Source organism: Parasteatoda tepidariorum, chromosome X2 (genome assembly GCF_043381705.1).
Source record: "Parasteatoda tepidariorum isolate YZ-2023 chromosome X2, CAS_Ptep_4.0, whole genome shotgun sequence".
Classification (NCBI taxonomy): Eukaryota; Metazoa; Arthropoda; class Arachnida; order Araneae; family Theridiidae; genus Parasteatoda; species Parasteatoda tepidariorum.
The window spans coordinates 7,745,407-7,758,676 of NC_092215.1; the positions used below are offsets into that span (position 1 = coordinate 7,745,407).

Consider the following 13,270-nt stretch of genomic DNA (forward strand, 5'->3'; position numbering starts at 1 on the left):
AAACAAGAATTTCCAAGGATCATGGTTAGAAATTCAAACAAATAACTTCCACTTCTATTTTTTCTATTTTGTTTTATATTTCTGCTCAGGAGGTTTATTAGTTTTGGAATTTAATGTCACAGCAAATTACTTCTTGCAGGTTACTCGAGGTAAAAACTATGCGTTGCTCCTTTTGTCATCTTTTTTGCAAAGATATTTATGGATTGATTCTCTAAAAGGCTATTTACTTTGTGCTAAACCGCATATTTTTTCAAAAGTTAATAAAGTATGTATCGCGTACACAAGCAAATTTACATCGCTTATAAATTTTCTTAAACTTAATTCTTAACTTTCAATTATTTTTAAATTGTTTTTCGAACTCGTAAATGATGATTTAAATGCATTATAAAAGTTCAAATTTTATATTACGAATTTAGATACGTTCTAGTTCTAATTTTCTGTCAAGCGTTTTGAGTTGTTTAATTTCCAAATACATTTGAAATGAATGCATTGAAATGGTCGTAAAACTAGCAATGAAAATTAGCTTTGCTGGTTACTTTAAAAACATAATTTTTTTTTTTTAAATGATTATGCATTATAGACTTCCAAGTTTTATTGTTTTTTTTTTTTTAGGAATTTCACAATTATTTTACGATTCCGTTTTCTTCTAAACTAAGGTATGATATGTACTTAATATATTTCTAAATATTTGTGAGTACTTTTTCAATTCTTAAAAAATTTTCAAACTGTGGATTTTTTTATGTACATAACTTGTTATAGATAGTAAATTTTTTTTTTGTGTGTGCTTATAGATGGTGTTTTGAATACAAATGTAAATAAAAGCAAATTTACAGCTTTTTACCATCGCGACTTCTGATTAGAAAGTTTTCAGCTGTTTATTACAGCTTATTGTGCAAGACAATTTTTGAAACGGATTATTTAGTTTTCATTTAAATAAGTAAATAATATTATTACTGAGCTCAGGGAGATTTCTGTATTCTGATCTGTAGCAGAATAATCGCCAATTCTTGGCAACTTCTGGGCAGCAGCCGACGAGAAACTGAAAAAAATCACAGAAAGGGACCAACTCAAAATTTATAACTCGTAGCCACCCCCGGGTAATCATCTACATGTTTTTATAAAAAAAATTTCACATTTATTATCTGTTTGGCACCTTGGCAATTTGAGTTGGTGCAGCAGATCCCAATACAGAAATGCCCCCCCCCCAAAGCTCAAATCTACTATATATATCTGCATTTTATATGGTATTAACGTTATTAAGGAATTTGAAGGAAAAAATTTATTATTTATAAATATTTAAATTGTGCTTTCTACACTAGGGTGCACGGCAAACTCTTTACTGCCTATACTTCGGAGTTACTATTTCCGTTATATATTACTATTCCGTTATATATTATATTCCGTTACTCGCAACGTGATCACTGTGCTTTGGACTTTCTTGCATAGTATTTCTTGTGTATTTGTTACCTGATGTATTATTTATGTTCAAAAGAAGAATCGTCATTGAAAGATTTGTCATTTCAAGTTGTAAGAATCCTCATTTCAGAAAAAGAATAGTTATAAAACACATCAGTTCTTAAGAAATTGTATTTCAAAGAAGACAGATGTTTGAAATTCAATTTCTCAGGAGCTATTCTACAGATTTTACTGAAACTTTGTATTTTGCCATGTAAAAACAATGTGTAAACAAGTTTGCCCTGTAAAACAAACATTACGTTCAGAAATTTCAATCAAAATTTTTTTGACTAATATTAAATAAAATTATAAAAATGATTAATATATATTAAAAATAATTTTTTTGCATGGAATTATCTTTGGATAAGATTAAGTTCTAGAACAAGAAGATCCGATCAATAGATCAAATGTTATTCATGGCGGTCTGTTTTTTTATTTTGCACTCTGTACACTTAGATTTGCAGTTGCATAGTTAGACTGTGAATACTTTTGTAAAAACTTGTAAGAGAAATTTTTTAAGCTGAAAAAGTAATTTAAAAATTTTCTTTTACTCTTTTATTAATATATTTTTAGAATTTCATCAAAAGTTGACTATTTATTATACTGATTTTGATATTAACTTTTGCTCTGTATACTTAATTAACCAGCATTAGACATAAAGAAACACGTCTCCCCAGAACTCTTGTAGACATATGTTGGTGGGACTTGTGTGGACGTATTCACACTGATACCATTCAACTTTAAATGGAAGAAATATGAATTGGTTTCAAATTTAAAGTAAATACATTTCATGCTTTTTATTTTCTAAGTTAGAATGATTTTGTTGAATTATATACATTTACAATTAGGGAGTTCAATGTCAGGTAGAAAAAATTTAGTCCAAAATTTTTGTATCGAAAATTTAAAGGAGATGTTTTATTAAGTTTGCTAAAAAGAATATGACTTAATATAGATGAATTAAGGAAGTCTTACATTAAGCTAAAACATAATATCAGTGAATGGTACAGCCTTCTCTTTTGCAAGTTACTAAGTGATGCAGACCGTGTATATGATATCTCTAAGTGACACGTTAGTGTCCATTAGAAAAATTTCATGACGCCTAGTGGCTGAGTGGTAGCGCTTCGCACTCCAGTGTCACAGGTCCTGGGTTCGATCCTCAAGACGGGCAAGGTTGATTCAGCCTTTCATCCTTTCAGTGGGTCGATAAATGAGTACCAAGCATGCTTGGGAACTAAACACTGGAGGTTCCGCGTTCGGCTGACCACCAGTCCGGAACATCTGCTCCTGCACCCCGGAGCCCAACGTCAAGAAAACTGAGATGGGCACAGTAGCCTTGGCCCTTTATGGGCTGTTGCCCCGCTGAGTTTTAGTTTAGTTTTAGGAAAATTTCATCAAGTTAAAACTATGGTTATTAAAATTGATTGAACTTAAAATTGGTTCTGTATTTTCAAATCAATCAAATTAAATAATGATTTTCAAATGTATTAATTTGCTTTTAAAATGTCTTTTTTAGTACAATGAAATGCTCTATTACAAATTCGCATTTCAATAAATAATTGTCAATATTGATTCTCTAATAAGGCTTAGATTGAAATTGATTTTATTTTGGTTTTTTTGTTATACCTTCCTGTTTGTCCACGCTAGCCCCATAGATTGTCCACATTAGCTCTGTGTAGTATGGACAAAAGCAGCCTTTTTTTTAAAAGAAGTATTATGATAATAAACAAATTTGTTTTTTCAAATATAGTCCAGAATGCTGGGTGATTGCTTAAATTATTATTAAAGAAAAATATTTCACAACTTAAAAATTATATTAAATATAGGTTTTTGACAACTTTATAAAAAATGTTCACCTTCTCCCCTATTATGCCTGATATATTTTTACTATTTATGCATTCCATTTTTTCTGAATATTGATACATCAACATCTTATTAAAATTAAAAAACAAAAAAATACAAGAGAATTTTCAAATTTAATTCAGGTAACACATAAAATATATTCTGCAGTGTTTGCGTGACACTCTTAAGTGTGGTAAATTGTGCAATCGGTTTTTGGTTATTTCTATTAATAATGACAACTTCTGCAATGAGTTTTTGGATATTTTTTCTGTACTGCAACTTCTGCGACAAATGTTTGCTCATTACTGTTACTGTGTAAGAAATTTGAAACCACATATTTTCCTATTTAATAATAAATTAATTTGAATTGTCTGATTAAATTTGAATTCTGTTAGGCCGTGACATTAAAATATCTGTCCAATAATTGATTATCAATTAAATACTACTATAATAGGTTTATTACATACATCATTAAATCTTGTCTTTTCCTTCTTAGTCAGTCTTGTATTTATATAAAAAAGCCATTTGAATATTTATGAATGGATTTAGGATCATTGCATCAGGTTAATTATTTTTTTAAAATAATTTGTATGCCCCTTTTGGATGTTGTTCTTAAAAAAGGAAAAAAAAATTTAGAACCCCCCTTTTTTTTTAGTTTTTTTTTTTATAAGGTACATGCATTTTTAAAACTCAATTTATTTTTCAATTCAAAAATTATTTTTTTATTCTTTAGCTATAACTATGTGTGTACTTATCTAAAAGTGACTACCATTTTTTATGACTTAGCTAGCCAGTAGTTACTATTCATAATTGCTAGTCTTAAACTGGAGCTTTTGTACTAATATAGAACATTAATTTAAATTTCATATCTTTAATAGTTGATGCCTTTATTTTTAGATTCTAGTCCTCCCGGCATTATAAATCCTTTTAGACGACATAACTGATCACTATACTTTTATTATATATTATTTTTATAACCTAGCTTCTTTATCTTGCTTCTTTATGAAAGATAATTTCAAGAAGCAAGATTATTCTCTAGTTTTCTTCAGTGATAAGTTCAGATTTTCTAAAAGCAAAAAATTTTGAATTAAAGATGAAATTTTAATGTTGAGGTTAATTAAAAGGTCTGGGTTAATATACAGTATATAGTTTAATGTATACATATTTTAACTTGTCTATGATCAAATTGAAAAAAAAAATCAATTGTCATTATTTATTTATCTAATGCAAAGCTGGTGTCTGTAATGAAGAATTTAAAAATGTTAGTTACATTTATTTTAACATCAGAATAAACTTAATTCTCTCTTTTTTTCCCCTTAGAATTTCATCTGTATTTGCTTATGGATTACTTTTGGGAGAATATCCTAGCTTATCAGAGTTACTGCATTGATTTAATACCAGGTGCCTAAAGAAATTATCATAAAGATCTGTAACAATAATGTATTACAAGTTTCTTCTTTTAATACCTTGATATTTTCTTGCTCTTTATCATTTTGGTGGAATTAGTTTGGTGAGTAGATGTAAAAATCTCTAGATAATATATTGTAAGATAGCAATTCTTAAATTCAACAGTTTATTTATATTAATCTGATGAAGAATAAAGAAAGAAATCTGTTAATTATTTGAGAGTGTTCAATATCAGTTTATTAATGTTAAAGGCTTGAAATGAAGTTCTTAAAATGTTTAGTCCTTGATAGAAAATCATTAGAGGTTTTTATGTTTGAATATTCTTAATACTCATAGAGTTGATATTCCATAAGCATAACTTGAATTCAAATTAAATTGTACATGAGAAGACCCTAAGCTTGAATTCTAATCAAATTGTATGTAAGAGGTCTCTAATGTCTGTAAAATGTTGTTAAAATATATCTTTTTATGTGGTGTAGGATACCCCCACCCGTNCCCCCCCCCGTATTTTTTTTTTTTGTTGTTAAAATGTAATAATTTCCATCCATTTTGAAGTTTTTTAATAAATGCAAAATCTCTTGAAATTTTGTAAATCGATCTTTCAAATTAAATGCAAATAAAAAAGGGGAAAAAAAGAAAGTATATGTATTGTATTGTTAGTAATATCGATTTTTTGTTTTAGCATTAAATTATTTTATAGATTTAAATTAAATGAAAAAAAAAACTTTAAAAAGCTTAAGAATTTTTAATTAAATGTAGTTAGAAACTAAAGTTCCTATAACACATTATTATTATTAATTTTTTTAATTAAAATTCATTATTATTATTTTTTTTTTTAAATTGTACATAATGCATTGGAATTTTTAGTGCACCCCCTCTGAAAAATTTTTCCACTGATCTTTTTAGAATTTGTTTGATAAAATAAGTCTTGAAAATTTTCAAGATAGTAGATTAGTATGCCTCTTTAAATTGTTAGTCAATTCTAGAATAAAGTGTTTCAGGTAATTTTTATTTTGAAAAGGACTTGAAACTTTACTCTGACTTTATAATTGAATTCTGTAGCTTTTAGCTACAAGCATAAAGTGTTATAATTATATGGTAATCTTTAAATAATATTTCAAAATGATTATAGTCAGACTTTCATCTGGAGAGAATGGTTTCAATAGTCTAATGGTTTTAATCTTATATTCCAATAATGGTTTGAAACTCATATTCTGAAACTTATAGTTTAGCTGTTGGTTTATGAAAAAAAATTTCAGTTATAATTTTTTGAATTTCTATGTTTAAATTAATTCAGAATCTCATAATTAAAGATTCTTTATAAATTTAAATTATAATATGAATTTGTAATTGATAGAATAATTAAGAAATCTCCTAAAACCTATAGAGCTTTGAATTTAGCATCAATTATTTATAGATGCTAATAAAAACAGTGTTCAATTTAAAAATTACCACAATCTGAACATCCAATTAAAATTTTATGCTTAAATTTTTTAAAAAAATGTAATTTTGTTATGATATTTTATTAGAATATTTTTTTAATTCAATCTGTTTTGTAAAGGGTTAACTCATATCTCTTATCACATGCTATCTCATATAATCAGCAGTTTTATTTCTATGGTTCTGATCTAACTTAAAATATATTTATTTCTTATTTCAGAATTTTTCTTACTTGAAAATTAGTCGAAAGACAAAGGAATGTTTCAATCTTTTGCCATGAATTCAAAATTCAGATTTTATCTGATCTTGGTTGCCAGCACTAGTGTAATATTTGTGCTTCTATATAAAACTCTTTCTAGTGAAGATCAAGACTCAGAATCTCATTCTAAGTATGTGCATACTGATTATAAAGCTCCCCATTTAAGATCTTCTAAAAGTGGTTCATTGGTTAATATAAATGATCTTCTCCCAGTTACTCAGTCTTTGAAGCATTTAGAGAGACAACGTCTTAAGGAAGCTCAGGTGCATGCAAACATAAAAAATTCTGCTTATCGGTCTGGAATATTCAATTTTAATACAGCAGATAATTTAGGGGGAGAGGAAGTAGAGATTGATCATCCAGCAAGATCTGTTAATGAGCGAGTGAGTAAAGGCTCAAAAACTATGAAACCTGAAGAACTTATAAATATCAATAGAAAGTTTGTGCATTTAGACCTGAAAGGTGCTCCTCCAATAGTAAATTATTATAAAAACTTTTTCCCGCTTTTGCATTCATTAGGTGCCAATGGTCTTCTTATAGAATATGAAGACATGTTTCCTTTCCATGGTCCATTAGAACAACTCTCTGCTCGAAATGCATATTCTAAAAATGAACTTAATGAGATATTGTACATTGCAAAATTGAATGAATTGGAGGTAATTCCTTTAATACAAACATTTGGACACATGGAATTTGTTTTGAAACTGCAGGCATATCAAGACTTGCGAGAAGTTCCTGTTTATCCACAAGTTATTTGCCCTTCTAACAATAAGACCCAGATACTTTTAAGACAAATTGTTGACCAAGTTGTTGCTCTTCATCCTCACATCAAGTGGTTGCATATTGGGTCTGATGAAGTGTATTATATTGGTGAATGCTCTCTATGCCAACATAAAATGCGAAAACATTTCATGGATAAGGAAGATCTATTCATTTACCATGTAAAAAACATTGCAAAGTATATCAAAGAAAAATATAATATTCAGCCAATTATGTGGGATGATATGTTTCGCATGGTACCTGATGAAATTATAAGAAAGTCTGAAATTTGGAAATATGTAGAACTAATGGCATGGCAATATAGTCCTTCTGTTGAGGCAAAAATTCAACCTGATGCCTGGATAAAGTATGGTAAATATTTTACTGGTGTTTGGGCTGCAAGTGCTTTTAAAGGTGCTACTGGAGCAAATCAGTATTTGACTAATATATCTTATCATCTGGAAAACCATGTCTCTTGGATTGATGTGCTTTCCAAATACCAGCATGATGTACCATTCAAAGGTTTTGTTCTAACTGGCTGGCAACGTTATGACCATTTTGCAGTTCTTTGTGAACTTTTGCCTGTTTCCATCCCATCTCTTGCTGTAAATTTAATATACTTAGAGAAACAAGTTGTAGACAACAATTTATTCCAAAAGGTTCGAGATATTTTGATGTGTGATTCTCGTCTAACTCTTCAGGCAAATTATACTGTTGATGAAACTCTCTGCAATTATCCCGGAAGTAATGTTTTTAAAGGAGCTCAACGATTAGCCCATGTTTCCTACATGCTGCAGAAATTTTTATCTAATAGCCATTTTATAGGATGGATGCATGAATATAATATTCAGATGTTGTTCTCTAGCCCAGCTCATGTTGAACTTGCTACTCAAAATTTGGAAGCCCTTTCTACTAATGTTACTTTGCTTCACACTTTCATTCAAAATACGATGCCTGAAGTTTATGATAAACATACAATTGATGAGTGGTTAATGACCTTTGTAAAACCTCTTGTGAACCAAATTGAAAAAATTCGTACGCAAGCTAATAATTTGTTAAAGTTTAGGTCCTGGCCTAGAAGGCCATTAAGTAAATAAATATATTTGTATATAAGTTTAGGTAACTTAGAAGAAACTGGTTATTGTACCTTTTCTATGAATGTTATTTATATCTGCAATTGAAGTATAATTATGTCTTGATGAAACTAAATTATCAATAAGATAATTAAATATTTTTGGTTAATAAATTAAGAAAAATAATCTCTCAATTATCACAATATTTCATAAAATTATATTTTATTGGTGATTTAAGAAAAGGTATATGACATGGTATATTATCTGATTTGAATATATTGCAATGTTTAACAGATTTTAGTGACAAATACTATTTTGTTTTGCATTTGACCAAAGTTCATTTAAGAATGTTTTTTTTTTTTTAAAAGAAATCTATTTGAAGAATTTTTTAGTTAGATTTATGTTTTGCAAATTTTATTTACTCTCAAATTATGTTAGAGTTTGTTTTTCTATATGCATATTTTAACGCTTCTTTTGTGATATATTTTTGCTGTTATTGTACTTGTTACTCTTTTCTGATAGTTATTACTACTATTTTGGGTCTTATATGATATTCTGGATGGGTATTCTTTTTGTAGTTTTAATAAAAGATGTTTAAAATATTTTAATAAGAGTAGAATAAACTTTGATTTTTTGGTTTTAAGTTTTGGAGATACAGATCTTAAGTGAAATCAAGAATCAATTAAAAACTTAAAAATTTCAAGCAAATGCTATATGCCACAATTTATACTGAATTTATTTACAATATACTTAATTTTGTGTTGTTTTTTGTGAAGGACTAAAAGTGATATTTACACAGGATTTACAAAGAGGATCTTGGAGGTCCAGGCAATTTTTAATAATGTTGAATATAATGACATAGAATTATAATTTGCCAACTATTATTTGTCATAAGACCTCTTTGTGATGCCAAATTCTTCTAAAATGTAAATATTTTCACTTGTATATATCATGCAAAATAGTTTAACTCATTTTATTCATTTTTTTTTTAGAGTTTAATCATGAAATTAATCATCAGAATTGTTATAATTTGATTTGAATTTTATTTTTATGCTCCAAAAAATTACCGTGGTCAACTGACACTATTAGTAATGTGGCAACATATAAATATTTGATTGCTAATACACTTCATTACTTTTAGAATACAATTTTTTTATGTGTCAATCACAAGTTTGGTATTTATTCCTATTTGAAAATCATTCCAGTATAACAAATATTCAAATAAATAATGGACCTTTTTGCTGTTGTTTCTCTTTTTATTTATCATAGTTTAGTTTTCATAAGTTTTCATACGTTTCTTTAAATTATAATTTGATAATAAATAACATAAAGCTAAAATTTTTGACTGACTATATATTTGTAGTATTATTGTAATGATATTAATATTTTTATATAAGTTATCCTCTTAAGTAATAAAAAAGAAAAATAATAAATTTTTTTTCAACTCCCAATTTCAAGATAGAACTTAAAATTTTTTTTAATGCTGCTTTAATGATTTTATATGTTAGTAAATGTTAAAGTAATTTTAATTTTCTTAAGTAAAGTTTGCTGATTAAAAATCTTTGTTTACTATTTCAACATTTATATGTATATATTGTAAATTATCCTTTATGATTATTTTATTGATTTAAAAATTTTAAATTATCTAAAAAGTATGCATGGAAACTAAAGATTTTTTACAAATTTTAGTTTATCAAAAGTATCTTTTAGTTCTTTATCACTCATATCGTTACAAGGATGTGTGAATTAATTATATAAACTAAAACTTTGACACTATGATTAAAACAATTTTGTTTCAAATGTATTATAATATGTTTTATTTCTATATCAATTGAATTATTTGTTTCAGAATTCTTTAAAAAGCCTTGGGGGTGGAATTTGTTGAAATATTAATATACCTTTAAAATAGCTTTGCATGTTACAAAATCAATTGATATCTCACTATTTCTAGGTTTTAAATGTCTTGATTATTGTTAATCACTATTAAGTATGATGTTGCTATTAGGTTGATGCAAAATTAATGTATTTATTTGAAACTCTAGCACAAATATACACATCTTACCTCTTTCTAGCCAAGCATATTTTTTAAAAAAATAATCAGAATGTACACAATTTGTTTAATTTCAATGAACTAGGTAATAAATAAATTATCAGTTATATTTAGTAAGAGATTTGGTATTTTTTATAGACATATTAGTATTGAACAATTTTATTTATGTGAGAGGTGAAAGTAGATTGTTTAAATGAAAAGAAATTCTTGGGGATAAAACATTAAACTAAGTGCGATGACATATTTGCAAGATTAATTTACAGATTATGGGATTCGAAAGACCATCCTTTCTACTAAATATATTGGGGGAAAAAACATTTCTTTCTACTGAGTAATAAAAATCCTTTATTTATCGAAGCTTAGAAGTTACGTTGGTATGTAACAAAATTGTAAACTTTGAAAAAAAGTAGACTTAGAAGTACTTCATATCCATTTAATGACACAATTGTAAAAGAGTCATGACATGTTTTTTAGAGTTCCATAGTGCTGTTAGTATCATAAAAAAATTCAACACATTCATCTTTTAGCTAATTAAGAGGTTGAATTTTTTTCAGAGTTTAACTATATACAATATAATTACTTCTAGTGTTAATATAATCAGACTAATGATTATGTGGTATATCTGAAAATATATTTTAACTTATACATCTATCCTTCTTATACATATATCCTTCTTATACATATATCCTTTTTAAATATAGGATTCTCTTTTGTCATTTGATGGATATGAAAAACTTTATTGGAAATTTATATTTTCGATTCTTTAATTTTGCTGCCAAGTTGTTATGTTGGCATGTATCTGCAAACAATGTCTTACTTACATGTTCTTTTCCTCCTAATAACACCAAAATTATTTGAATGTGGATATTTTTAAAAATTAACAAAATTTTCTTGGTCTAGGACAGTGTTTTAGTTAATATGACACAAAAAGACATAAGAGAAGCTTATTATTTTTACCATTATCCTGTGAGTTAGAGCAATATATTAGATGATGTCTGTTTTTAAGGTAAGTAGGTTAAGAATATTGTGCTGAAACTCTGATTTTATAGAAACTTTGGAGGGCGAAAACAAAATTAAGCATAACAAGATTTTTTTTTATATTCAACGTTTTTGTTCTCTACCTATTTGTACTAGCTTTCAAATTAGTAATCATATAGCTGAATAAATATATCAACATGATATTCATTATTGCAAAAATTTCTGAAATGCTAGATGGAGTGAATAAATAACATTCAGGAAGGAGAGTAAAAAAGAAGAAATCGATTATATTTGGTTAGAATTAAATGTTATTGAAATGTATTATATAAATAAGAAGTTACATAACAAAGTTAGTTTTTATACTCCCAATCAAAATTGTTTTTATTTAAAATAAGTTAATCTTATACACTGTGTAAAAGAAAATAATATTAAAGTTGAAATTATAATATGAAAGCAGATGTGAAAGGGGCATAATTTTAAAGTAACATTTTGCAGGATGTGCATTTGTTAGTAATGCTCAATAATTCTGATTATAATTTACATCTTCAATTATAATTCATGTTTAATATTACCTTATTAACACCACTCAATACTTCTGATGTCTACTTAAAAAAGGTTGATGTAGATACAGTGTTGTGAGTAAAAAATTTTTTTGACAGATTTAATTTTTTTTTTTTACAGTATAGACATGTGTAGAAAAATATTCAGGCATGTATAAGTTTCATTAAGGCATGTATTTCATAGACTAACATGCTTAGCAGAGCATGTTATTCTATAAAGATTTTTACATGCCCAACAAGGAATGAAAACATTTTGGATTTTGCATACTCTAAATGATTGGCATTTATTTCTTATTACTTAATATTTGTTTTGTTAAATAATTTGCTGTTTCTTTTCTAAATTTGCTTATATTTTTATGTGAGGACTTTTTTAAATAGGCAAATAACAACATAGAGAATTTATGAAAACATGTTTTCACGTTGAAAGTTACTAGTTTCTTTTTCCCTTCAGCTTGCAGCCAAAATAATTTCTTTTCACTTTTTCTAAAATAAAGCATTTAAACGTTTTGTTGATAAAGTTTAACAATGCGAGCTGAAGACATGTATATTTTATTTTCAAAATGAACGTTTTTTGGAAAAAGGCAAAAGAACCTTTCTAATTATGCATCTTCATAAACATCCATGTGCCAGTTATGATTAAGTGTTTAAAATGTAAGGCTAGTTTGAGTTTCAGTCTGACTTGATTGTATTGTTTCTATTAATCTTCTTTTTTACTTATTAGGTTTATTTAATTAACTTTCATTAAAAGTTTTTGTGTAGAGTTGCATAAAGTCATCAAGTTTACGTATTTTTCTTATTCTTTTAAAATATACCTTTTTTGTTTTAACTTGTTATTAAATTTTACTAACACTAATAGTTTATTTGAAATATAATTTAATTTTGCTCTTGTATTTCATTACTTTATCTATACATATTTTTAATGTGCTAAATTCTCAGTTATTTTCTTTAAAGACAGAAAAGATTTTTTTATCATCTAATTTTTGTTGTGCAACAATAATTAAAGATCCAACGTTATGTTTCTTCAAATATATCATTTATGCAATTGGTTAAAAATGGTCTGCAAAAAAACGACTTTTCTTTATTCTGTATTCCTATATTTATTAAATCAAATAATACTTATAAAAATGCTTGTAAAGTAATCTTTTTTGACTTAGAACTATTGACACTTGTAAAACTTCGAACAAAAATTTTGTGCAAGAATAATAAATGTTTATCTAGGATTCATGCTTGTGCTGTTGATTTCTATTTAATTTAATTTATGAATATGAGTTATCTATTGTTATAGTAAATATGTAGTTACATTATATAAAAATGTTCCAGGAGTTCCCTTGTGTTCTGGATTGGGTATAAAATTACAAGGCTACAGAGTTGAACATTAGTAGTTGTAAACCAATAAAATTGGGTCAGCTCTTCAACGACGGTTATAAAAAAATAAATAAAGAAGAGGTTC

At 26.9% G+C, this 13,270-nt stretch overlaps 1 protein-coding gene across 5 annotated transcripts; it reads left to right on the plus strand.

The window, feature by feature from the left end:
- Positions 1 to 61: 61 nt before the first annotated feature.
- On the plus strand, positions 62 to 13,040 carry LOC107452981 (hexosaminidase D). 5 transcript variants are annotated; one of them, XM_016069623.3, is made up of 4 exons: positions 62 to 149; positions 613 to 656; positions 4,615 to 4,804; positions 6,362 to 13,040. In XM_016069623.3, the coding sequence occupies exon 4, from the start codon at positions 6,400 to 6,402 to the stop codon at positions 8,254 to 8,256; it is 1,857 nt and encodes a 618-aa protein (XP_015925109.1). In that variant the 5' UTR covers positions 62 to 149; positions 613 to 656; positions 4,615 to 4,804; positions 6,362 to 6,399; the 3' UTR covers positions 8,257 to 13,040. The 5 variants fall into 5 exon arrangements, with proteins under 5 accessions (XP_015925109.1, XP_015925111.1, XP_015925108.1 ...); XM_016069625.3 differs by having other exon boundaries at positions 4,615 to 4,695; XM_016069622.3 differs by lacking the exon at positions 613 to 656 and having other exon boundaries at positions 63 to 149.
- Positions 13,041 to 13,270: the final 230 nt, after the last annotated feature.

What these genes read in the sequence shown, in the direction of transcription:
- LOC107452981 (XM_016069623.3), top strand. Translation starts at nt 6,400, where the DNA reads ATGTTTCAATCTTTTGCCATGAATTCAAAATTCAGATTTTATCTGATC.